The sequence below is a fragment of the Thunnus maccoyii genome, chromosome 3 (assembly GCF_910596095.1).
Source record: "Thunnus maccoyii chromosome 3, fThuMac1.1, whole genome shotgun sequence".
Classification (NCBI taxonomy): domain Eukaryota; kingdom Metazoa; phylum Chordata; class Actinopteri; order Scombriformes; family Scombridae; genus Thunnus; species Thunnus maccoyii.
Window position 1 is genome coordinate 33306563 of NC_056535.1, and position 25655 is coordinate 33332217.

At 39.1% G+C, this 25655-nt stretch overlaps 3 protein-coding genes and 1 long non-coding RNA gene across 6 annotated transcripts in view; 1 reads left to right on the plus strand and 3 right to left on the minus strand.

Moving 5' to 3' along the window:
• The window catches only part of LOC121892192, a 92979-nt gene that overhangs the window by 46712 nt on the left and 20612 nt on the right, over positions 1 to 25655 (plus strand). The window contains exon 7 of one of the 3 annotated variants that reach the window (XR_006094323.1): positions 15245 to 15766. The exons of the other annotated variants lie outside the window; for them this stretch is intronic. This is a non-coding gene — a long non-coding RNA (uncharacterized LOC121892192). Of the gene's footprint in view, positions 1 to 15244; positions 15767 to 25655 lie in introns of those variants that run through there. 3 annotated transcript variants of the gene reach the window in all.
• On the minus strand, positions 46 to 7984 carry LOC121892145 (odorant receptor 131-2-like). Its single transcript, XM_042405004.1, has one exon. It carries the CDS (start codon positions 6375 to 6377, stop codon positions 5628 to 5630), a length of 750 nt encoding a protein of 249 aa, XP_042260938.1. The 5' UTR covers positions 6378 to 7984; the 3' UTR covers positions 46 to 5627.
• Positions 11857 to 15808, minus strand: LOC121892160 (odorant receptor 131-2-like). The gene is made up of 2 exons (XM_042405028.1): positions 15602 to 15808; positions 11857 to 14617 (listed from the first exon to the last, which is right to left on the minus strand). The coding sequence occupies exons 1-2, from the start codon at positions 15806 to 15808 to the stop codon at positions 13850 to 13852; spliced, it is 975 nt and encodes a 324-aa protein (XP_042260962.1). The 3' UTR covers positions 11857 to 13849.
• LOC121892166 (odorant receptor 131-2-like) lies at positions 18610 to 25645 on the minus strand. The gene is made up of 2 exons (XM_042405038.1): positions 22359 to 25645; positions 18610 to 21369 (listed from the first exon to the last, which is right to left on the minus strand). Exons 1-2 carry the CDS (start codon positions 22563 to 22565, stop codon positions 20602 to 20604), a joined length of 975 nt encoding a protein of 324 aa, XP_042260972.1. The 5' UTR covers positions 22566 to 25645; the 3' UTR covers positions 18610 to 20601.

The window sequence follows — 25655 nt, forward strand, 5'->3', positions numbered from 1 at the left end:
CATTTCTCTTCATTTGATAACGTTAAAAGTAAAGTTAGGCTTTGCTGAGGGCTTCCTGACTCATTTCAAAAAGATGAGAGAGAGAAGCAGTTGTCAAGCGAGCTAGAGAGTGTATGAGGAGAGGGAGTGCTGGTAACGTTAGTGAGGAAGCTGGTGAATCAGATCAATAAAACGTTATTTTCTGACTGTTTCACAGCGGTTACAAATAAATAAGCCCACAATGGCACAAACCTGCGGAAGTGCGTTGCAGCGCCTGATAATGGCATTAAGCTCCTTCTTCCCTTCGAGATAAGAAAATCCAAAATATGTCCAAATGATTTCCTTCATAGCCGATGGACCAGGTTGTATTTGTTTTTCTGTCAGGTACTCCATTGCTTGCAGCCTCTCCATGACACACACTTCACTTCCTTCTTGCCACCGGATTTGGGTCCGGGGCGGCGTCATTGCGCCATCTATGGGATTTAGCGAGCTTATTCATGTCAGGAAAAAATGGAAAACAGCGTCATGGCAAAACTGAAAAATGTGAATCGACAGAGATAGAATCGCGATTCTTATGTGAATCGATTTTTTTGTGCACCCCCAGCTGATAAGTGTATTATCTAATATCATCAACCCTCTTCAAGATGGAGCTTTTCAAAATTTAATTCCATTTTTCTAGAGCTACAACGACTGTCGATTAATTGATTAGTCGATCATCAAACAATTAATCTGTAACTATTTTGATAATCGATTATTGTTTCAGTCATTTTTTCAAGCAAAAATGCCAAAAATTTGGTGGTACCAGCTTCTCAAACGTGGCTGTTTTTCATAGTCACATATATGACAATGAATTGAATATCTTTAACATTTGACATTTTTTCACTACTTTTTAACATTTCATTGAATAAATAATTAATTGACTAATTGAGAATTTAACAAATCATAACTCAAAACATGATAAATCCATTGGATATCATGTTAAAGAGAAAACATTTACATCCTGTAAATACTGTTTCTTTAATGACTTTATTAAGTCAGAGAGAAGGGGACATTATTACATGATCTTGTATTTGGGTCATTAAGGTACATGCAAACTTTACACAACACAGGTATGTGAATCATTATATTTCCATGAAGGTGTCTCTTGACTTTATATTCTGTACCTTTACACAACAATACAACCCGTGTGTTGTGTTTCAGATTATGCGTCTGGCATTTGGGGATTTTGTGAACATCTGAACTGTAACACCATACATTTTACACTTACACCAAGACTTTTGAACAGGAGCTACTTAGAAAGCTCTTTAACTGGGGTATGTTTCATGGACGCTCTTGGATTAGAGTGGTGAAGTATTTATTTTAAATATAAAAAACAGATTACAAAGTAATATACATGAGGCTCAGAGCGAATTGTTCCATGCGTATAAAGAGAGGTGGTCTGTTGGTTCATTTAATTTAAGAACATATTGTCTGATGAAACACAACTACAATGTAGAGCATTATGTCCATTTCATGTTTTATTGTTCATTATATGATTACTTAAGGACTACACCTTTCAGTAAAATTTAGTGCTGCAACTAATGATTAATCTGTCGATTATTTTCTCGATTAATAGATGACTTGTTTGATCTATAAAATGTCAGAAAATGGTGAAAAGTGTCAATCACTTCATCATTAGGAAGCTTTTTTGTGGAAGATTTTATGTCTGACAAATGTTTCACCATTACAATAGTATTTTATTATTAACATAAAATTATTCACATAACTAACTAACTCACTATTATGAGGAGCAGCATAGGCCTATAGAGTCTAAGACATACACTATTTAAAATAGATCATGAAAATTTTCACAGTAAAAAAAAAAATCTACATTATTCATATACAGTGTAATGAAGGAAAATGTCTTTTAGCTACCCTTTCTTAAAATTTATATCTGCCTCTTACTACTTACACCCGCTTGGGTGAGGTGTAAATCTGATAGTGTATCTTAACTCTTCAAACTAAGAAACATTTGAACTTACATATAGCTGGTGCAACAGCATACTAATGAATAAGAATAATTTAGTATTTAACATCTATCAGTTTAATGCTTTGAATAATGATAAATGTGAATGAATTTCAATCAACCAAATCATCAGAAGAAACTTGACACTACTGAAGATTTCAGAACCTGTGTTGTGAGTTAAAATTTGTGTAGATTAATTCTGCTGAGAGCCACTCAGTGATAACAACACAAGAGAAAGAAGAACTCACCTAAGGCAGAAGAAAAGAGCATAAACCTAAAATATAAAAATCTATATTTTACTCACTGGAATTGAAATTAAAACATTTATAGCCATGCAATGAAAGTGTCGTGATGGAAAAAACAGCATAACCACAACATGTCAATTATTGGAAAGAAGATAATCATTCAGTCAGTTGAACCGTTTGTCACAGTAATTTTATCAGCCAAGGTTTTTTTTTAACTGCATCTCACTCATCTCACTTTAAAAATTGTTTATATTTCAGTTGTAAAGAATTTCTTATTGTCTTGTCCAACAGAATTAAATTGGTGTTTTAGAAATATGACTGTGGGAAAACTTATCACATTAAACAGTGATAGAAATTAAAAAACATCACCAACAGGCTTGTGATGTCTTTGCAGTTTATGCACAGCAAACAGACCTATATGACTATCAGATAATATACATTATCAGTGAAAAGCAATGATAGAGGAACATGGATTAACTGATGAAAATATTTCATTATCACTTCTAATACTTCACGTAACATTTTTCATATTTAAGAGTACAGTAAGTGGAACTTACCTCAGTTAATGCAGTTAGACCAGCACGTCAACATAATGGCTCCAGAAAATGACTTTATATGTGGTGTGTTTATTAGACATCTCAGGATTCAGGGGTGTGTGTTTGCATGTTAGGTCTTATGTAGGTATGCTTGTGTGCATGCAAGTATATTTGTGAGTGTGTGTGTGTATCGTCATATTTTGCAGTTGCAATTATGCATCATCATCACTTTTCTTGTGATACCATCCACCTCACACCCAACGAATGGCATAACAAACTCACTATAGCTGCTATGAAAATGGCTGTTTGGAAGATGTCAGCAGTGCAGACAAACTCAAAATTAGTAAACAAGTAAACAATTCAATTTTGACCTTCAAAATCAAAAGCAGGATAGACGATTCTCCCAGTATTTTTTTTTCTCTTCACCCCTGCCTACTTGCGCATGTCCGGAGGGAAAAAACACAAAAACATTCAAAGACAACATAGCTTAGCTTACCGTTAGCCTGCAGCTGCATTACTTTTTGAGACACCATGGCCACAGCTGGAGTCTGAGATGATGGAGAAATGACAGAACTGGAAAATCTAATTTGCCTGCACAAACTTAAATGTGCAAACTAGCTAAACTAAACTTGACACTATGAGGCTAAATGTACAAGCGCAGCTTTATGACATTTTGAGTTCCAGAAATAACAAATAACAAAAATTCATAATAAGTTATGTAATCAGTTATGGCTATTCCACTGCTGGCCCACACAAAACAAGTTTATACGATACATTCATTAATACCAAAGGTACTTTAAAAAGTAATTCTGATGATCTGAAAGTGACATTCAAACACAGGAAATTATTTTTGTAACCTCAGCTGAACTTAAATTGGAAAAAAATAAGACAGGTTAGTCAACTTGAATGTTTCTCTGAATGTGTTTCATATGAGTGCAGCAGCAAAACTCAAGTTGTCACACTTCGTTTCACAAGTAAGATCTTTATGAATAAAACAATGTTAATTAGGATACATTATATTAAGATATTTCAGTTACTGTCATTGGACAGAAACTATAGACTGCTTCTTTGCTGTAATTTCCATAAACTAAACAAAGACCAATTTTAGTTTTTCTGTTTTGATCAAACTTGTAGTTACTATATTTTATGTCTTGTACAACAATATTTCATGAACACTGAATAACTTGACATACAGCTTCAATCTGCATGTGCCATGCACATATACATTTATGAGTTTGGATTTATATGACCAAAAGGCCCTCTGTTGAGGAGGCAGCATTGGATGACTTGGGGGAAGCCTCAGTCATATCCCTGGCAGAGGTCTCTGAGGTAGTCAAAAAGCTCCTCAATGACAAGGCACCAGGTGGGGATGAGATTCGCCCTGAGTTGTTGAAGGCTCTGGGCATTGTTGGACTGTCATGGCTGGCATGCCTCTTTAGTGTCGCATGGAGATCAGGGATAGTGCCCGTTGACTGGCAGATTGGGGTGGTTTTCAAAAAAGGGGACTGGAGGGTGTGCTCCAACTATCGGGGGATCACACTACTACTAGGGAAAGCTTACATCAGGGTGTTGGAGAGGAGGCTCCAGCCAATTGTCAAACCTCAGAATCAGGAGGAACAATGCTGATTCCGTCCTGGCTGTGGAACAGTGGACCAGCTCATCGCCCTTGCAAGGATACTTGAGGGGTCTTGGGAGTTTGTTCATCCAGTCTACATGTGCTTTATGGACTTGGAGAAGGCTTACGACCATGTCCCTCGGGGCACCTTGTGGGTGGTGCTGTGGGAGTATGGGGTATGAGGGCTATTGCTGCTAGCCATTTGATCCTTATATAACCGAAGTGAGAGCTATGTCTGCATTCTTGGCAGTAAGTAAGACTCATTTTCAGTGGGTGTTGGACTCCACCAGGGTTGTCCCTTGTCACCAATTCTGTTTTTGATTTTCATGGACACAATCTCGAGGCACAGCAGGGGTAAGTTGAGTGTCCTGTTTGGGGATCTCAGGATTGCATCTCTGCTTTTTGCAGATGATGTGGTTCTGTTGGCTTTAACACACTGTGACCGGTCGGGATGAGAGTCAGGACCTCCAAATGCTGCTCCCTCTGGATTGGGAGTGAATTGCTGCCCCAAGTGAAGGAGTTCATGTATCTCAGGGTGTTGTTCACAAGTGAGGGTAAGATGGAGCATGAGGTCGACAGGCGGATTGGTGTAGCAGGCTTTGTACCAGACCACTGTGGTGAAGAAAGAGCTGAGCCAGAAGGCAAAGCTCCCAATTTACCAGTCGGTCTACATCCCAACCCTTACCTTTGGTCACAAGCTTTGGGTAGTGCCTGAAAGAATGAGATCACAGACATAAGTGGCCGAAATGAGTTTCCTTTGAAGGGTGTCTGCCTTAGAGATAGGGTGAGAAGCTTGGAGTAGAGCCACTGCTCCTTCACATCAAAAGGAGCCAGCTGAGGTGGTTTGGGCACCTGGTTGGGATGGCTCCTGGACTCCTTCCTCTGGAGGTGTTCCAGGAATGTCTGACTGGTAGAGACCCCAGGGAAGAACCAGAACATGCTGGAGGAATTACATATCTCTTCTGGCCTGGGCATACTGTGGGATCTCTCAGGAGGAAGGATGTCTGGGTTTCTTTGTTCAGTCTGATGCCACTGCAACCCGGTCCCAGATAAGCGGATGGGTGGCTGGATTTACAAAAATGTATAACAGCTGTGTGTCTGGCTGAACTTTAGACTCTCAAACTCAAGAGTGTGATGGGAAGAAGTGCACAGGCTAAGTTGTATGGACTGATGAGTGTGCTCAGGAAATCTTGTAGATGACTAAAGGTTTACCTTGAGAGACTCAATTATACTCTATGAATGGTTGCTTATGGTTTGTTGACTTTACACAATAGATGCCTTTTCAGGTACTTCCTGAAAGTATTGTCTCGTATGCCATATATGATTGGACTAATGGATCGTGGCAGGATCTGTACTATAATGTAGATAGCAAAGAGGGAGTCTGCATAATTCTTAGGGAACCATCGCTGCAGAGCATCTTTCAACAGAGCTGTTGCATATGAAGACATACACAGCAGCAGCTGAAACCCATGGAGGAGGATGGTGTTCCTGGCTTTCTTTGCATCTGTGTTTGCAGTGAACAGGATCTTAAAGTAAGTGTAAAAGATGGTGATCCAGACTATAACTAGAAATGTTATATATGTGATGTCCCTCTTCTTAACAAGGAGAGGATGTGGGAAGGCATTTTTTCTGAGGCAGAAGACTCGGGAATGAAAGAAGTCCAGCGGCTCTGTGGCTAAGGTGATGAAGAGATCAGGAATACCAGAGATGATGCTTGTCGTCCAGATTAAACCAATCAGCATTAACGTTCTCTTGACGGTACAGATTTGTGTGTGGCGAAGAGGAAGACAGATGGCGATATAGCACTCCACTGCCATGCAGGCCAGGTTCAGAGGAGTGTTTTCAGTGGTGAAAATAAGAAACAGGACGTAGATGCAGCAGACGGAGACATTTATTTTGTAGAGGGTGTAGCTGACGATGAACAGGATGACGGTCAGGGTCACTACAATCATGTCGTTGACCACCAGGTGAATAAAAAGGATATACCGGGGATTCATGTAGAAGATCTAGATGTTGGGAAAGAAAAGTAAAGGCAAAGGGAGAAAAGCTTTGAAAACATTTGCAAATTCTGGGAGTCTGAGGATAGAGTTTTGAGCTTGAAAAAGGGATTTCATATGCTCAAGAGTGAAATGAGAGACCTCTCAGTATCTGCTAGTTGTCATTTTCATTCGTCAGCTACCCCCCTTAGCTATCTGCTGAATATCTTATTTTCATTTCAATGAGATTTTCATGTAAATACTTATTAATGGTGCAGCAAACTTTTTTCCTTCAGCTAAGCTCCTAGCCTGGTACCAGGCCTCTGAGTCACTGCCCACACCTCTGATTTATGCAGTGGCTCATACAGATCTGGTGTTGTGCTTATTGATGGCTGTTTTTGCTGGATTGATAAACAGCCAACCAATCAGAACTTTGTAGGTGGGATTAAGAATGGAGACCTCATCTTCCTGCTACCTGTTACTGACCTCACTGGCCACAATAATGTCACAGGCATTGATGAGATTGATGCAGCTGTATGGTTACTCGACTTGCAGAATTCTAAAATTCTTAAAATGTTTTCCATTGTTATGAAAAGTGTCAAGTTGACTTCTCTTAACAATCAAGTCCCCAGCTTCTTTCCCATGGAAAATGACATCTGCAGGATGGGTGTGTCACTTGCTACCGATTGGCTAGAACAAAACAAAAAAATCTACTCTCCAGCTCCCCAACAAGAAGTCATGATGTCATGCTTTATGAAAAAGGTGAAAGTTCATTCATTCATTTATGTTCACATTAGGATTTTAGAACGAACTAAACCCACACAAAACCCCAAAGTCGAAACTCAAAGCTAACCCAAACTCCTGATTTAGGAACCTCCCTTTGTAAGCCAGTGGGTGACATAAAAGAGCACAATTTCACAATCATCTGATAATTTCTTTGGTAAAATCATTATTAGTGGTTACATGTCATTGATGTAAATTCATTTTTAGTGTTTACACGTCACTAAAGGAATACCTGACCTCGTGTTTGCGAAAGGTGTGAATGAGGCTGGCATTGATGTAGTTGATGGAGATCCCGAGAACCACAACAATTACATTCTTGGTCACAGCTTTAGTGAAGGAGTCTCGATACTGTAAAACAACTGACACATTGGCAGCTGACACGTTCATCTCTTGAAAGCTAAAGTTTAAAAAAAGAAAGAAAAAATGGATATTATTCAGTGTCATGTAAATATTTACAGCAAATTCAGTATATACTCCAAGAAATAACCTTATCGGCCTGAATATTTATTTATTTCAGAATTTAATTAGAGGATGAACCCCTTGAGATGCACCATCTTGTTTTTGAAGGGGTCCTCAGGCACAAAACATAAAAATGACAACATTTAAACAAAACAAACTACATTAACAATAATAACGATAATAAATTAAACAATACAATAGCACAAAAACAATCAACACAGTAAAATCAACATGGACATACACATAAGGGCTCTCCCACCATCCCAAACCCCACCTGCTACATCTGTTACACGAGTCATCTGTACAAAGAATGAACAATGTTGGGACTACATGTGGACCACAGTTTACCACATGTTTCAAGACTCCAAGAAACCTGAGCCCTGGGGGTTCGCACCCAAAGTGTGAAGCTCCACCCATGGATCCAGGTTATCAAAACTAGAGATTCCCCTCTTATCTCTCTCTTTTCTCCACGAGCTGCAGCAGGAGCAGCTCCTTGCTCTCTTTCACACCTCCAGCAGCTGCTGGAGCAGCTCTCTGCTCTCTTGTGTGGCCTGCTCATAGCAGACACACACGGTCTTCTTTACGGCAGAAGACGCGAGAGCCTGCCTAAGACTCAGAAACTAAGTTCCCTTGTGCCAGCAGCTAACACACAAGTCTGCTGGCCAGTTTAACAAGTACAGGAGCCGCGAAATGGAGTTAGCTTGCCGCTAACTCTACACCAAGGAGTGACCTGGGCCCTCTGCACGACTGGAGTGCTGTCTCCCCAGCAATGCCTGCATCTTTCAGCTTCAGAGCCAAAGCCTTCTCAGCCTGACTCACCCACGGATTCACCGGCTACAAAGCAGGACACCACAAAGCATCTCTTCCTTCATGGACTGGTAACAACTGGGCATAGCCTAGCAACACAGTGAAGCATAGTACGGCTAAGCAAGAATGTTTAACTCAAACAATGTACTGTACGTGTATTGATTTGGTTAAGGTTATACATTGAACTGTTGTTGTGATGTCCTTGTTGCCTATAGTCAGGTTACTGCATAGCCACACCGCTAGGTTAATGTTAGCATGCTTAACACATGTTACATCCAGTAACTAGGCCTTGCATGCAACTAACCTCGTTTTAACCTGGCACCTTTAGCATACACCAATTGGCCTTGAATAGAGAACCACACAGTTAAGAGGTTAAAACCTAGTTTGGCAAACTTTGGTTCAGGCAGCACATGTGGTTCAAGACACCACATGGTCTGGCCTTTTATCCCTGTAGTTCCCTTTATCAGCCAAAGTGTCGGCATGCCATGTGCTCAGTCACCAGGTGACTGCAGCCATCTTGCTATTGTCTTCCCTACACACACACACACACACACACACACACACACACACACACTCACACATTCACACTTGTATATAGATACACTTAGCTACTTAGCTTAGCTTATTGTGTGTTGCTTTTACCCTTTTGTTAAATAAATGCTTTTGGATATACCTGTTGTCTGTTTTAATGTTGCACAAGAATGAGTTTTGCCAACCTCTGCTCTGTAAAGAACTCCAAGTCCTTCAACCATAACTAGCTATTGATATGGTGATTTTGTTTATAGTTATTAAATTAATTATTAATCAAAGTCCCAAATTCATAGATTAGTACACTTTGAGACTGAATTGGCTATCTTTTTCCCTGAGTCCAGGGTGGTGCCCCGTTATTATTAATTCTTATTAATAATTTTATTGATTTTTAATAATTAACAATTATCTTTGATAATCATTAATTATTGCTGATAGCCAAACTTGTAGCCACGGCCCAACAACAAGAAATAAAATAAATGAATAGATCAAATAATATTATGTCAAAGTACAGAGTCTACTTATAAACTAAGATAAGGGTACATACAATCAAAAACAAGAAGGAGTAAATTTAAGGTAAACAAGCAAAGAAGTCTTGAGGTCATGGAAAGAAGTAATCGATCAGAGTGAGTTAGGCAAATTACTCCAATCTGATGGTGCTTTAAACTTAATATGCTAATAATATAACTTAAGATAACAGTGATTTTAAGAGGACCCCCCTCTTACATACCCATTCATGGATAATTTTCCAAACATCAGAAACACTTTGACCAAAAGAAGGTAGACATTTTCTGGCACTTTTTAGATATATTGTCAAATTTAAAGTAAAGTGCAATTCACTCACAATGGTGCATGAGAGAGAGAATGAGAGGACAATCTCACAATCAATATGTATTGTAATAAATGATCACAAATTATAAATATCACATTGAGCAGGTTAAGCAACTTTAAAAATAATAATTATGTTACATATGAACACTAATGAAACAGAAACATATTTGAATAGTTAGGGCCAGCCGTTAAATAAATCAGAAACATAATAACATTTTAGATATTGCTATTTAAACTGATTGGTAATTTTGCATGAGTGCTTCATAATCTAATATCAGAAGCTTAGAGAATCGGCTTACATAGAGGTTGATCCCCCCTAGTTTGTCTAAAGGTGACTTAAATGTTTTAGGGATAATCCAGCATAAAGCCACTCAGTAACAACAACAGGATAAAGAAGTACTCATCTCAACCAGAAGATGAGAGCATCAACTTCAAAAGTAAAACTCAATATATTATTCTTGTTATTGAACTGAATGCATAAGATGGAGTCTGCATCCTTTCCAGACCTTTATAAAACTGTCAAGATAAGGCAAAGAATTGCAAAATGAAGTATACAGTAGCTCTTTAAAAACCACCCGTTTTTATCAGTCACTTTTGTTGGATTAACCTGTGTCACATCTTTCAAATCATTCATGTTTCAGTTTGAAACAAATTTCTTATTTCATGACAGATTTACTCCAGTGACAAAATATAAGTGGAGTCAGAAAACAATTCAAAGCTATCATGTACTGTCCAGCAGGCGGTACTTACCTTCGTTTAGATCAGCAGGACACCAACAATATGGCTCCAGGAAATATCTGACTTTATATGTGGCATATTCACGTCAGTAGTTTGTGTGTATGTGTGTGTGTGTGTGTGTGTGTGTGTGTGTCCAAACATAGGGGACAAAGTTTTATAATTGAGTTGTAAGGGGCAACATGAAAACTTGAATTCATTAATTCAGAAATACCAATTTAACCAACAATTTAAGTAATATTTCAACAAACAACAAGAACATTTCAAATGAAGTACTTTCATATCTCTGTGGTAAAGTGTGTTTTTTATCGAGGATACTTTGGGAGCTGACTTGTGTGAACTTTGGGTGGTGAAGTATCCCAGAATGAAATTCACACTGACCAGTGGTGATGGCGTGGATTTTGAGCCAAGCTAAAAGCTGTCAGAATTTTTGTCCTAGGGTCTCTATTATGTCACTTTATTAAGTTTTGATATTCATTCAGACAAGAATATAACAATTTAGATTTCCAAAATCTGGTATGTTGATCCAGATAATTTGAAAATTTATTGTGATGTTTTAGGAGATAACCGGCCAGTCAATATCTGTATTCATCCTGGTGAGAACAGTCTGATCTCCACAGACCTTTGGTAAATCTAACGTTGGGTCTGATGTCTCAGTTTTGATATATGATATAATTTCTTTTGGAAGACACATTTGATCTTAATGATAACATTTTTTAATTGTAGCTGCCACATTAGTTTGACTGACAGTAAAGTTAAGCTTCATTTCTTTTTACTGGAAAGAACAACAGCACTGCCTCTGTGGACTTATATGTACATATATCACCACATTTCAATAAAAATGAAAAATAAATTATACAAACAAATAAAATAAAAAAAAATGAAATAAATAAATAAATAAACTTAGAGTCATTGTGGCATATATTACATTTCATTTTATTTTTGTAATATAACAGATTGGATCTTTAATAAACATCATAGATTAAGTAACATGATTTGACTACATCTCACTGTCAATTAGATTATTTTTTCTTCAGAAAAAGTGTTTTAGTGGACCTTTGAGTTGAAATGATTATATCACAGTACAGTAAGGTACAGTTGTATTTAAGTGTAATCTCCAGAGCCAAGCTGACTGAGGGATGACGGCAAGAATGCTGCTGTTTCAATTGCAAATGATCTTACTACGTCCTCCCATTCTGTTGAACTTGTCAGTTGACTGTGCCAAATGTAACTCTCATGCAGCTGTGTGCATTTACGCATGAGGCACAGCAGCGTAACGTTGACTATTTAAATCTCCAACAGGATCAGTCAGGATCTAATGTTAATTAATGTTCTGTGTTCTCCTACACATGCAATAGGTCAGCTGTTACACACAGTCCAGGTTCATACTGTTTGGAATAAAGCAGCCGTCCTCCTGATAAATCCTGAGCTCATAATGTCGAGCAGCGCAGAGGAAACTATTCAGCAATGTTCAGCTTCTGAAATATGTTTTTAGACAGACAAGCAAGAAAGAAGTTATTTTCTGTTTTTTTTTTATTTCTATTCTGACTGTCGATTTGATGAGGAAAACAGGTTTGGGGGAAGAGGAAAACAGGAAATAACGGGAGGTGGATTACATTCTTTTAATTCACATGAAAGACGGAAAACAAAATAATGCATTTCTTTATCATGTTATCAAAAGAGTTGAACACAGCTTTGGACCAGGAGGCAGCAATGCCCTTCCCGTGCCTAGTCTGCCGGAAAATAGAGAACATCAGTTGAGTAGGTGGTCCTTCAATGTGGCCCAGGACACACTGCATTTACACTGCTAAATGAATGTGGCCACATGCAGCCCAGACCACCTCTGAATGTCTACATCTTAGTGATTGGATCTTAATGCATACTCATTGTGCCTTTGGTGCGTTCACACCTGTACTTAGAGCTGTCCACTTGTGATTGAATCACCTGAGACGGATGTTAATGCCAGGTGAATGCCAAAATCGAAACAAGGTCGGAGTTGGGGCGTCAAGTCAGTTCAACGCGCCTCATAATGCTTTTAGTGTCAAACCTTAGATTCAGGAGGAACAATGTGGATTCCGTCCGGGCTGTGGAACAGTGGACCAATTCATCACTCTTGCAAGGATAGTTGAGGGGTCTTTGGAGTTTGCATATCCAGTCTACTTGTGCTTTGTGGACTTGGTGAAGGCTTACGACCGTGTCCCTCGGGGCACCTTGTGGGTGGTGCTATGGGAGTATGGGGTATCAGGGCTATTGCTGCAAGCCATTTGGTCCTTATATAACTGCAGTGAGAGCTATGTCTGCATTCTCTGCAGTAAGTAAGACTCATTCTCAGTGGGTGTTGGACTCCACCAGTGTTGTCCCTTGTCACCAATTCCGTTTGTGATTTTCATGGACACAATCTTGAGGCACAGCAGGGGCAAGTTGAGTGTCCTGTTTGGGGACCTCAGGATTGCATCTCTGCTTTTTGCAGATGATGTGATTCTGTTGGCTTTAACACACCATGACCTCCAACAGGCACTGGGATGGTTTGCAGCCAAATGTGAAGTGGTCGGGATGAGAGTCAGCACCTCCAAATGCTGCTCCCTCTGGGTTGGGAGTGAGTTGGCCCCAAGTGAAGGAGTTCATTTATCTCAGGGTCTTGTTCACAAGTGAGGGTAAGATGGAGTGCGAGGTTGACAGGCGGATTGGTGCAGCATCAGCAGTAATGGAGGCATTATACTGGACCATTGTGGTGAAGAAAGAGCTGAGCCAGAAGGCAAAGCTCTCAATTTAACAGTCGGTTTACGTCCCAACCCTTACCTTTGGTCACAAGCTTTGGGTAGTGACTGAAAGAATGAGATCACAGACATAAGTGGCCAAAATGAGTTTCCTTTGGAGGGTGTCTGCCTTAGAGATGGGGTGAGAAGCTTGGAGTAGAGCCACTGCTCCTTCACATCAAAAGGAGCCAGCTGAGGTGGTTTGGGCACCTGGTTGGAATGGCTCCTGGACTCCTCCCTCTGGAGGTGTTCCAGGAATGTCTGACTGGTAGAGACGCCAGGGAAGAACCCTGGAGGAATTACATATCTCTTCTGGCCTGGGCATACTGTGGGATCCCCCAGGAGGAAGGATGTCTGGGTTTCTTTGTTCAGTCTGATGCCACTGGAACCCGGTCCCAGAGCGGATGGATGGATGGATTTACAAAAATGTATAACAGCTGTGTGTCTGGCTGAACTTTAGACTCTCACACTCAAGAGTGTGATGGAAAGAAGTGCACAGGCTAAGTTGTATGGACTGAGCAGTGTGCTAAAGAAATCTTGTAGATAACTAAAGGTTTACCTTGAGAGACTCATTTATAGTCTATGAATGGTTGCTTATGGTTTGCTGACTTTACACAATAGATGCCTTCTCAGGTACTTCCTGAAAGTATTGTCTCGTATGCCATATATGATTGGACTAATGGATCGTGGCAGGATCTGTACTATAATGTAGATAGCAAAGAGGGAGTCTGCATAATTCTTAGGGAACCATCGCTGCAGAGCATCTTTCAACAGAGGTGTTGCATATGAAGACATACACAGCAGGAGCTGAAACCCATGGAGGAGGATAGTGTCCCTGGCTTTCTTTGCATCTTTGTTTGCTGTTTTTGCAGTGAACAGGATCTTGAAGTAAGTGTAAAAGATGGTGATCCAGACTATAACTAGAAACATTAAATATGTGATATCCCTCTTCTTAACAAGGAGAGGATGTGGGAAGGCAGTTTCTCTGAGGCAGAAGACTTGGGAATGAAAGAAGTCCAGCGGCTCTGTGGCTAAGGTGATGAAGAGATCAGGAATACCAGAGATAATGCTTGTCGTCCAGATTAAACCAATCAGCATTAACGTTCTCTTGACGGTACAGATTTGTGTGTGGCGAAGAGGAAGACAGATGGCGATATAGCACTCCACTGCCATGCAGGCCAGGTTCAGAGGAGTGTTTTCAGTGGTGAAAATAACAAACAGGACGGAGATGCAGCAGATGGAGACATTTATTTTGTAGAGGGTGTAGCTGATGATGAACAGGAAGACAGTCAAGGTCACTACAATCATGTCGTTGACCACCAGGTGAATAAAAAGGATATACCGGGGATTCATGTAGAAGATCTAGATGGTGGGAAGGAAAAGTAAAGGCAAAGGGAGAAAAGCTTTGAAAACATTTGCAATTCTGGGAGTCTGAGGATTTTGAGCTTGAAAAAGGGATTTCATATGCTCAAGAGTTAAATGAGGGACCTCTCAGTATCTGCTAGTTGTCATTTTCACTCGTCAGCTACCCTCCTTAGCTATCTGCTTAATATCTTACTTTCATTTCAATGAGATTTTCATGTAAATACTTATTAATGGTGCAGCAAACTTTTTTCCTTCAGCTAAGCTCCTAGCCTGGTACCAGGCCTCTGAGTCACCACCCACATCTCTGATTTATGCAGTGGCTCATACATATCTGGTGTTGTGCTTATTGATGGCTGTTTTTGCTGGATCGATAAACAGTCAACCAATCAGAACTTTGTAGGTGGGATTAAGAATGGAGACCTTGTCTTCCTGCTACCTGTTACTGACCTCACTGGCCACAAAAGTGTCACAAGCATGGATGAGATTGATGCAGCTGTATGGTTACTCGACTTGCAGAATTCTAAAATTCTTAAAATGTTTTCCATTGTTATGAAAAGTGATAAGTTGACTTCTCCTAACAATCTCTTCCCCCTGCTTCTTTCCCATGGAAAATGACATCTGCAGGATGGGTGCGTCACTTGCTCCCGATCGGCTAGACTAAACAAAAAAATCTACTCCCCAGCTCCCCAACGAGAAGTCATGATGTCATGCTTAATAAAAAAGGTGAAAGTTCATTCATTCATTTATGTTCACATTAGGATTTTAGAACGAACTAAACCCAAACAAAACCCCAAAATCTAAACTCAAAGCTAACCCAAACTCCCAATTTAAGAACCTCCCTTTGTAAGCCAGTGGGTGACATAAAAGAGCACAATTCCACAATCATCTGATAATTTCTTTGGTAGAATCATTATTAGTGGTTACATGTCATCAATGTAAATTCATTTTTAGTGTTTACACGTCATTAAAGGAATACCTGACCTCGTGTTTGTGAAAGGTGTGAATGAGGCTGGCATTGATGCAGTTGATGGAGATCCCGAGAACCACAACAATTACATTCTTGGTCACAGCTTTAGTGAAGGAGTCTCGATACTGTAAAACAACTGACACATTGGCAGCTGACACGTTCATCTCTTGAAAGCTAAAGTTTAAAAAAAGAAAGAAAAAATGGATATTATTCAGTGTCATGTAAATATTTACAGCAAATTCAGTATATACTCCAAGAAATAACCTTATCGGCCTGAATATTTATTTATTTCAGAATTTAATTAGAGGATGAACCCCTTGAGATGCACCATCTTGTTTTTGAAGGGGTCCTCAGGCACAAAACATAAAAATGACAACATTTAAACAAAACAAACTACATTAACAATAATAACGATAATAAATTAAACAATACAATAGCACAAAAACAATCAACACAGTAAAATCAACATGGACATACACATAAGGGCTCTCCCACCATCCCAAACCCCACCTGCTACATCTGTTACACGAGTCATCTGTACAAAGAATGAACAAGAAATAAAATAAATGAATAGATCAAATAATATTATGTCAAAGTACAGAGTCTACTTATAAACTAAGATAAGGGTACATACAATCAAAAACAAGAAGGAGTAAATTTAAGGTAAACAAGCAAAGAAGTCTTGAGGTCATGGAAAGAAGTAATCGATCAGAGTGAGTTAGGCAAATTACTCCAATCTGATGGTGCTTTAAACTTAATATGCTAATAATATAGCTTTATATAAGTTAACAGTGATATTAAGAGGACCCCCCTCTTACACACCCATTCATGGATAATTTTCCAAACATCAGAAACACTTTGACCAAAAGAAGGTAGACATTTTCTGGCACTTTTTAGATATATTGTCAAATTTAAAGTAAAGGGCAATTCACTCACAATGGTGCATGAGAGAGAGAATGAGAGGACAATCTCACAATCAATATGTATTGTAATAAATGATCACAAATTATAAATATCACATTGAGCAGGTTAAGCAACTTTAAAAATAATAATTATGTTACATATGAACACTAATGAAACAGAAACATATTTGAATAGTTAGGGCCAGCCGTTAAATAAATCAGAAACATAATGACATTTTAGATTTTGCTATTTAAACTGATTGGTAATTTTGCATGAGTGCTTCATAATCTAATATCAGAAGCTTAGAGAATCGGCTTACATAGAGGTTGATCCCCCCCTAGTTTGTCTAAAGGTGACTTAAATGTTTTAGGGATAATCCTGCATAAAGCCACTCAGTAACAACAACAGGATAAAGAAGTACTCATCTCAACCAGAAGATGAGAGCATCAACTTCAAAAGTAAAACTCAATATATTATTCTTGTTATTGAACTGAATGCATAAGATGAAGTCTGCATCCTTTCCAGACCTTTATAAAACTGTCAAGATAAGGCAAAGAATTGCAAAATGACCTATACAGTAGCTCTTTAAAAACCACCCGTTTTTATCAGTCACTTTTGTTGGATTAACCTGTGTCACATCTTTCAAATCATTCATGTTTCAGTTTGAAACAAATGTCTTATTTCATGACAGATTTACTCCAGTGACAAAATATAAGTGGAATCAGAACACAATTCAAAGCTATTGTGTACTGTCCAGCAGGCGGTACTTACCTTCGTTTAGATCAGCAGGACACCAACAATATGGCTCCAGGAAATATCTGACTTTATATTTGGCATATTCATGTCAGTAGTATATGTGTGTGTGTGTGTGTGTGTGTGTGTGTGTGTGTGTGTGTGTGTGTGTGTTTGTGTTTGTGTTTGTGTGTGTGTGTGTGTGTGTGGGTGTGAGTGTGTGTCCAAACATAGGGGACAAAGTTTTATAATTGAGTTGTAAGGGGCAACATGAAAACTTGAATTTATTAATTCAGAAATACCAATTTAACCAACAATTTAAGTAATATGTCAACACACAACAAGAACATTTACAAATGAAGTACTTTCATATCTCTGTGGTAAAGTGTGTTTTTTATCGAGGATACTTTGGGAGCTGACTTGTGTGAACTTTGGGTGGTGAAGTATCCCAGAATGAAATTCACACCAACCAGCGGCGATGGCGTGGATTTTGAGCCAAGCTAAAAGCTGTTATAATTTTTGTCCTAGGGTTGCTATTATGTCACTTTATTAAATTTTGATATTTATTCAGGCAAGAATATAACAATTTAGATTTCCAAAATGTGGTATGTTGATCCAGATAATTTGAAAATTTACTGTGTCATTTTCGGAGATAACCGGCTGGTCAATATCTGTTGTCATCCTAGTGAGAACAGTCTGATCTCTGCCGACCTTTGGTAAATTTAACGTTGGGTCTGATGCCTCAGTTTTGATATATGATATGATTTCTTTTGGAAGATACATTTTGGTCTCAATGATAACATTTTTTAATTGTAGCTGCCACATTAGTTTGATTGAGGGTAAAGTTAATCACTGCCTCTATGGTCTTATATGTACATATATCACCACATTTCAATACAAATCCAAAATAAATTTATAAATAAATAAACATAGAGTCTGTGTGGTCTATATGACATTTCATTTTATTTTTCTAATATCGCAGTTTGGATCTTTAATAAACATCATAGATTAGGTAACATGATTTGACTACATCTCACTGTCAATTTGATTATCCTTTCTTCAGAAAAAGTGTTTTAGTGGACCTTTGAGTTGAAATGATTATATCACAGTACAGTAAGGTACAGTTGTATTTAAGTGTAATCTCCAGAGCCAAGCTGACTGAGGGGTGACGGCAAGAATGCTGCTGTTTCAATTGCAAATGATCTCACTGCGTCCTCCCATTCTGTTGAACTTGTCAGTTGACTTTGCCAAATGTAACTCTCATGCAGCTGTGTGCATTTACGCATGAGGCACAGCAGCGTTACGTTGTTGATTATTTAAATCTCCGACAGGATCAGTCAGGATCCAATGTTAATTAATGTTCTGTGTTCTCCTACACATGCAATAGGTCAGCTGTTACACACAGTCCAGGTTCATACTGTTTGGAATAAAGCAGCCGTCCTCCTGATAAATCCTGAGCTCATAATGTCGAGCAGCACAGAGGAAACTATTCAGCAATGTTCAGCTTCTGAAATGTGTTTTTAGACAGACAAGCGAGAAACAAATTATTTCCTGTTTCTTTTTTATTTCTATTCTGACTGTCGATTTGATGAGGAAAACAGGTTTGGGGAAAGGAGAAGACAGGAAATAACGGGAGGTGGATTACATTCTTTTAATTCACATGAAAGACGGAAAACAAAATAATGCATTTCTTTATCATGTTATCAAAAGAGTTGAACACAGCTTTGGACCAGGAGGCAGCAATGCCCTTCCCGTGCCTAGTCTGCTGGAAAATAGAGAACATCAGTTGAGTAGGTGGTCCTTCAATGTGGCCCAGGACACACTGCATTTACACTGCTAAATGAATGTGGCCACATGCAGCCCAGACCACCTCTGAATGTGGTCTGAGTGATTGGATCTCAATGCATCCTCAATGCGTCTGTGGTGCGTTCACAACTGTACTTAGAGCTGTCCACTTGTGATTGAATCACCTGAGACGGATGTTAATGCCAGGTGAATGCCAAAATCGAAACAAGGTCGGAGTTGGGGCGTCAAGTCAGTTCAACGCGCCTCATAACGCTTTTAGTGTCAAACCTTAGATTCAGGAGGAACAATGTGGATTCCGTCCGGGCTGTGGAACAGTGGACCAATTCATCACCCTTGCAAGGATAGTTTAGGGGTCTTTGGAGTTTGCATATCCAGTCTACTTGTGCTTTGTGGACTTGGAGAAGGCTTATGACCGTGTCCCTCGGGGCACCTTGTGGGTGGTGCTATGGGAGTATGGGGTATCAGGGCTATTGCTGCAAGCCATTTGGTCCTTATATAACTGCAGTGAGAGCTATGTCTGCACTCTCTGCAGTAAGTAAGACTCATTTTCAGTGGGTGTTGTACTCCGCCAGTGTTGTCCCTTGTCACCAATTCTGTTTGTGATTTTCATGGACACAATCTTGAGGCACAGCAGGGGCAAGTTGAGTGTCCTGTTTGGGGACCTCAGGATTGCATCTCTGCTTTTTGCAGATGATGTGATTCTGTTGGCTTTAACACACCATGACCTCCAACAGGCACTGGGATGGTTTGCAGCCAAATGTGAAGTGGTCGGGATGAGAGTCAGCACCTCCAAATGCTGCTCCCTCTGGGTTGGGAGTGAGTTGGCCCCAAGTGAAGGAGTTCATTTATCTCAGGGTCTTGTTCACAAGTGAGGGTAAGATGGAGTGCGAGGTTGACAGGCGGATTGGTGCAGCATCAGCAGTAATGGAGGAATTGTACCTGACCATTGTGGTGAAGAAAGAGCTGAGCCAGAAGGCAAAACTCTCAATTTACCAGTCGGTCTATGTCCCAACCCTTACCTTTGGTCACAAGCTTTGGGTAGTGACTGAAAGAATGAGATCACAGACATAAGTGGCCGAAATGAGTTTCCTTTGGAGGGTGTCTGCCTTAGAGATGGGGTGAGAAGCTTGGAGTAGAGCCACTGCTCCTTCACATCAAAAGGAGTCAGCCGAGGTGGTTTGGGCACCTGGTTGGAATGGCTCCTGGACTCCTTCCTCTGGAGGTGTTCCAGGAATGTCTGACTGGTAGAGACCCCAGGGAAGAACCCTGGAGGAATTACATATCTCTTCTGGCCTGGGCATACTGTGGGATCCCCCAGGAGGAAGGATGTCTGGGTTTCTTTGCCCAGTCTGATGCCACTGCAACCCAGTCCCAGATAAGCGGATGGATGGATGGATTTACAAAAATGTATAACAGCTGTGTGTCTGGCTGAACTTTAGACTCTCACACTCAAGAGTGTGATGGAAAGAAGTGCACAGGCTAAGTTGTATGGACTGAGGAGTGTGCTAAGGAAATCTTGTAGATAACTAAAGGTTTACCTTGAGAGACTCATTTATACTCTATGAATGGTTGCTTATGGTTTGCTGACTTTACACAATAGATGCCTTCTCAGGTACTTCCTGAAAGTATTGTCTCGTATGCCATATATGATTGGACTAATGAATCGTGGCAGGATCTGTACTATAATGTAGATAGCAAAGAGGGAGTCTGCATAATTCTTAGGGAACCATCGCTGCAGAGCATCTTTCAACAGAGCTGTTGCATATGAAGACATACACAGCAGGAGCTGAAACCCATGGAGGAGGATAGTGTTCCTGGCTTTCTTTGCATCTTTGTTAGCTGTCTTTGCAGTGAACAGGATCTTAAAGTAAGTGTAAAAGATGGTGATCCAGACTATAACTAGAAATGTTATATATGTGATGTCCCTCTTCTTAACAAGGAGAGGATGTGGAAAGGCATTTTTTCTGAGGCAGAAGACTCGAGAATGAAAGAAGTCCAGCGGCTCTGTGGCTAAGGTGATGAAGAGATCAGGAATACCAGAGATAATGCTTGTCGTCCAGATTAAACCAATCAGCATTAACGTTCTCTTGACGGTACAGATTTGTGTGTGGCGAAGAGGAAGACAGATGGCGATATAGCACTCCACTGCCATGCAGGCCAGGTTCAGAGGAGTGTTTTCAGTGGTGAAAATAAGAAACAGGACGTAGATGCAGCAGACGGAGACATTTATTTTGTAGAGGGTGTAGCTGATGATGAACAGGATAACGGTCAGGGTCACTACGATCATGTCGTTGACCACCAGGTGAATAAAAAGGATATACCGGGGATTCATGTAGAAGATCTAGATGTTGGGAAAGAAAAGTAAAGGCAAAGGGAGAAAAGCTTTGAAAACATTTGCAAATTCTGGGAGTCTGAGGATAGAGTTTTGAGCTTGAAAAAGGGATTTCATATCTCAAGAGTGAAATGAGAGACCTCTCAGTATCTGCTAGTTGTCATTTTCATTCGTCAGCTACCCCCCTTAGCTATCTGCTGAATATCTTACTTTCATGTCAATGAGATTTTCATGTAAATACTTATTAATGGTGCAGCAAACTTTTTTCCTTCAGCTAAGCTCCTAGCCTGGTACTAGGCCTCTGAGTCGCCGCCCACATCTCTGATTTATGCAGTGGCTCATACAGATCTGGTGTTGTGCTTATTGATGGCTGTTTTTGCTGGATTGATAAACAGTCAACCAATCAGAACTTTGTAGGTGGGATTAAGAATGGAGACCTCGTCTTCCTGCTACCTGTTACTGACCTCACTGGCCACAATAATGTCACAAGCATGGATGAGATTGATGCAGCTGTATGGTTACTCGACTTGCAGAATTCTAAAATTCTTAAAATGTTTTCCATTGTTATGAAAAGTGTTAAGTTGACTTCTCCTAACAATCTCTTCCCCTTGCTTCTTTCCCATGGAAAATGACATCTGCAGGATGGGTGCGTCACTTGCTCCCGATCGGCTAGACTAAACAAAAAAATCTACTCTCCAGCTCCCCAACAAGAAGTCATGATGTCATGTTTAATGAAAAAGGTGAAAGTTCATTCATTCATTTATGTTCACATTAGGATTTTAGAACGAACTAAACCCAAACAAAACCCCAAAATCTAAACTCAAAGCTAACCCAAACTCCCAATTTAAGAACCTCCCTTTGTAAGCCAGTGGGTGACATAAAAGAGCACAATTCCATAATCATCTGATAATTTCTTTGGTAGAATCATTATTAGTGGTTACATGTCATCAATGTAAATTCATTTTTAGTGTTTACACGTCATTAAAGGAATACCTGACCTCGTGTTTGCGAAAGGTGTGAATGAGGCTGGCATTGATGTAGTTGATGGAGATCCCGAGAACCACAACAATTACATTCTTGGTCACAGCTTTAGTGAAGGAGTCTCGATACTGTAAAACAACTGACACATTGGCAGCTGACACGTTCATCTCTTGAAAGCTAAAGTTTAAAAAAAGAAAGAAAAAATGGATATTATTCAGTGTCATGTAAATATTTACAGCAAATTCAGTATATACTCCAAGAAATAACCTTATCGGCCTGAATATTTATTTATTTCAGAATTTAATTAGAGGATGAACCCCTTGAGATGCACCATCTTGTTTTTGAAGGAGTCCTCAGGCATAAAACATAAAAATGACAACATTTAAACAAAACAAACTACATTAACAATAATAACGATAATAAATTAAACAATACAATAGCACAAAAACAATCAACACAGTAAAATCAACATGGACATACACATAAGGGCTCTCCCACCATCCCAAACCCCACCTGCTACATCTGTTACACGAGTCATCTGTACAAAGAATGAACAAGAAATAATATAAATGAATAGATCAAATAATATTATGTCAAAGTACAGAGTCTACTTATAAACTAAGATAAGGGTACATACAATCAAAAACAAGAAGGAGTAAATTTAAGGTAAACAAGCAAAGAAGTCTTGAGGTCATGGAAAGAAGTAATCGATCAGAGTGAGTTAGGCAAATTACTCCAATCTGATGGTGCTTTAAACTTAATATGCTAATAATATAGCTTTATATAAGTTAACAGTGATATTAAGAGGACCCCCCTCTTACACACCCATTCATGGATAATTTTCCAAACATCAGAAACACTTTGACCAAAAGAAGGTAGACATTTTCTGGCACTTTTTAGATATATTGTCAAATTTAAAGTAAAGTGCAATTCACTCACAATGGTGCATGAGAGAGAGAATGAGAGGACAATCTCACAATCAATATGTATTGTAATAAATGATCACAAATTATAAATATCACATTGAGCAGGTTAAGCAACTTTAAAAATAATAATTATGTTACATATGAACACTAATGAAACAGAAACATATTTGAATAGTTAGGGCCAGCCGTTAAATAAATCAGAAACATAATGACATTTTAGATTTTGCTATTTAAACTGATTGGTAATTTTGCATGAGTGCTTCATAATCTAATATCAGAAGCTTAGAGAATCGGCTTACATAGAGGTTGATCCCCCCTAGTTTGTCTAAAGGTGACTTAAATGTTTTAGGGATAATCCTGCATAAAGCCACTCAGTAACAACAACAGGATAAAGAAGTACTCATCTCAACCAGAAGATGAGAGCATCAACTTCAAAAGTAAAACTCAATATATTACTCTTGTTATTGAACTGAATGCATTTAAAATTAAACGATTAAAGTGTGATAATGAAGGAACAACAAAGGGTGCCCTCATGTGATAATCTTCAGTGTAGTTTCACAGTCTGTATCCTTTCCAGACCTTTATAAAACTGTCAAGATAAGGCTAAGAATTGCAAAATGAAGTATACAGTAGCTCTTTAAAAACCACCCGTTTTTATCAGTCACTTTTGTTGGATTAACCTGTGTCACATCTTTCAAAACATTCATGTTCAATTTGAAACAAATTTCTTATTTCATGACAGATTTATTCCAGTGACAAAATATAAGTGGAGTCAGAACACAATTCAAAGCTATTATGTACTGTCCAGCAGGCGGTACTTACCTTTGTTTAGATCAGCAGGACACCAACAATATGGCCCCAGGAAATATCTGACTTTATATGTGGCATGTTCACATGTCAGTAGTATATGTGTGTGTTTGTGTGTGTGTGTGTGTGTGTGTGTGTGTGTGTGTGTGTGTGTGTGTGTGTGTGTGTGTGTGTGTGTCCAAACAAAGGGGACATAGTTTTATAATTGAGTTGTAAGGGGCAACATAAAAACTTGAATTCATTCATTCATAAATACCAAATTAGCCGACAATTTAAGTAATATGTCAACACACAATAAGAACATTTACAAATGAAGTACTTTCATAGCTCTGTGGTGAAGTGTGTTGTTTCTCGAGGATACTTTGGGAGCTGACTTGTGTGAACTTTGGGTGGTGAAGTATGCCAGAATGAAATTCACACCAACCAGTGGTGTGAATTGGTGTGGATTTTGAGCCTAGCTAAAAGCTGTTATAATTTTTGTCCTAGGGTTGCTATTATGCTACTTTATTAAGTTTTCAGTTTTGATATATGATATAATTTTTTTTGGAAGATACATTTTGGTCTTAATGATGACATTTTTTAATTGTAGCTGCCACATTAGTATGACTGAGGGTGAAGTTAAGCACTGCCTCTATGGACTTATATGTACATATATCACCACATTTCAATAAAAATCCAAAATAAATTATATAAATAAATTAAAAAGCATAGAGGCAGTGTGGTCTATATTACATTTAATTTTATTTTTCTAATATAACAGATTGGATCTTTAATAAACATTGCAGATTGGGTAACATAATTTGACTACATATCACTGTCAATTAGATTATTTTTTCTTCAGAAAAGTGTTTTATTGGACCTTTGATTTGGAATGATTATATCACAGTACAGTAAGGTACAGTTGTATTTAAGTGTAATCTCCAGAGCCAAGCTGACTGAGGGGTGACGGCAAGAATGCTGCTGTTTCAATTGCAAGTGATCTCAGTGCGTCCTCCCATTCTGTTGAACTTGTCAGTTGAACTTGCCAAATGTAACTCTCATGCAGCTGTGTGCACAGAGCCCAGACCACCTCTGAATGTGATTGAATCTCAATGCATCCTCAATGCATCTTGGGTGCGTTCACACCTGTACTTAGAGCTGTCCACTTGTGATTGGATCACCCGAGACGGATGTTAATGCCAGGTGTAAACAGGGCCTATGTTAAGAAAAAGTAAAGATGTTAGTGTACTTCAGATATTTTAGCCAAAACAAGAGTCAGATGCACCAACTGCCAAAGCTTGAGCCACATCATCTAACATTGTGTGTGTGTGTGTGTGTGTGTGTGTGTGTGTGTGTGTGTGTGTGTGTGTGTGCCAACATTTTATTCTAGCGACTGGGTTGTTTTGGTTTAAAAGGTTCGGAAGCAGTTTGCTGTTGCTTGTTGACTGTCCTTCATATGAGCTAGAGTCATTGAAAAAAAGCGCTCTGACAGGAAACACTCTACCATTTTGTATTTCTTCACAATTTGAAGAAATAAAAAGAAGGATAAAAGCTTGTGATTAAATGTTAAGTAATGTAGCGGTTATAGTTAAAAAAATGAAT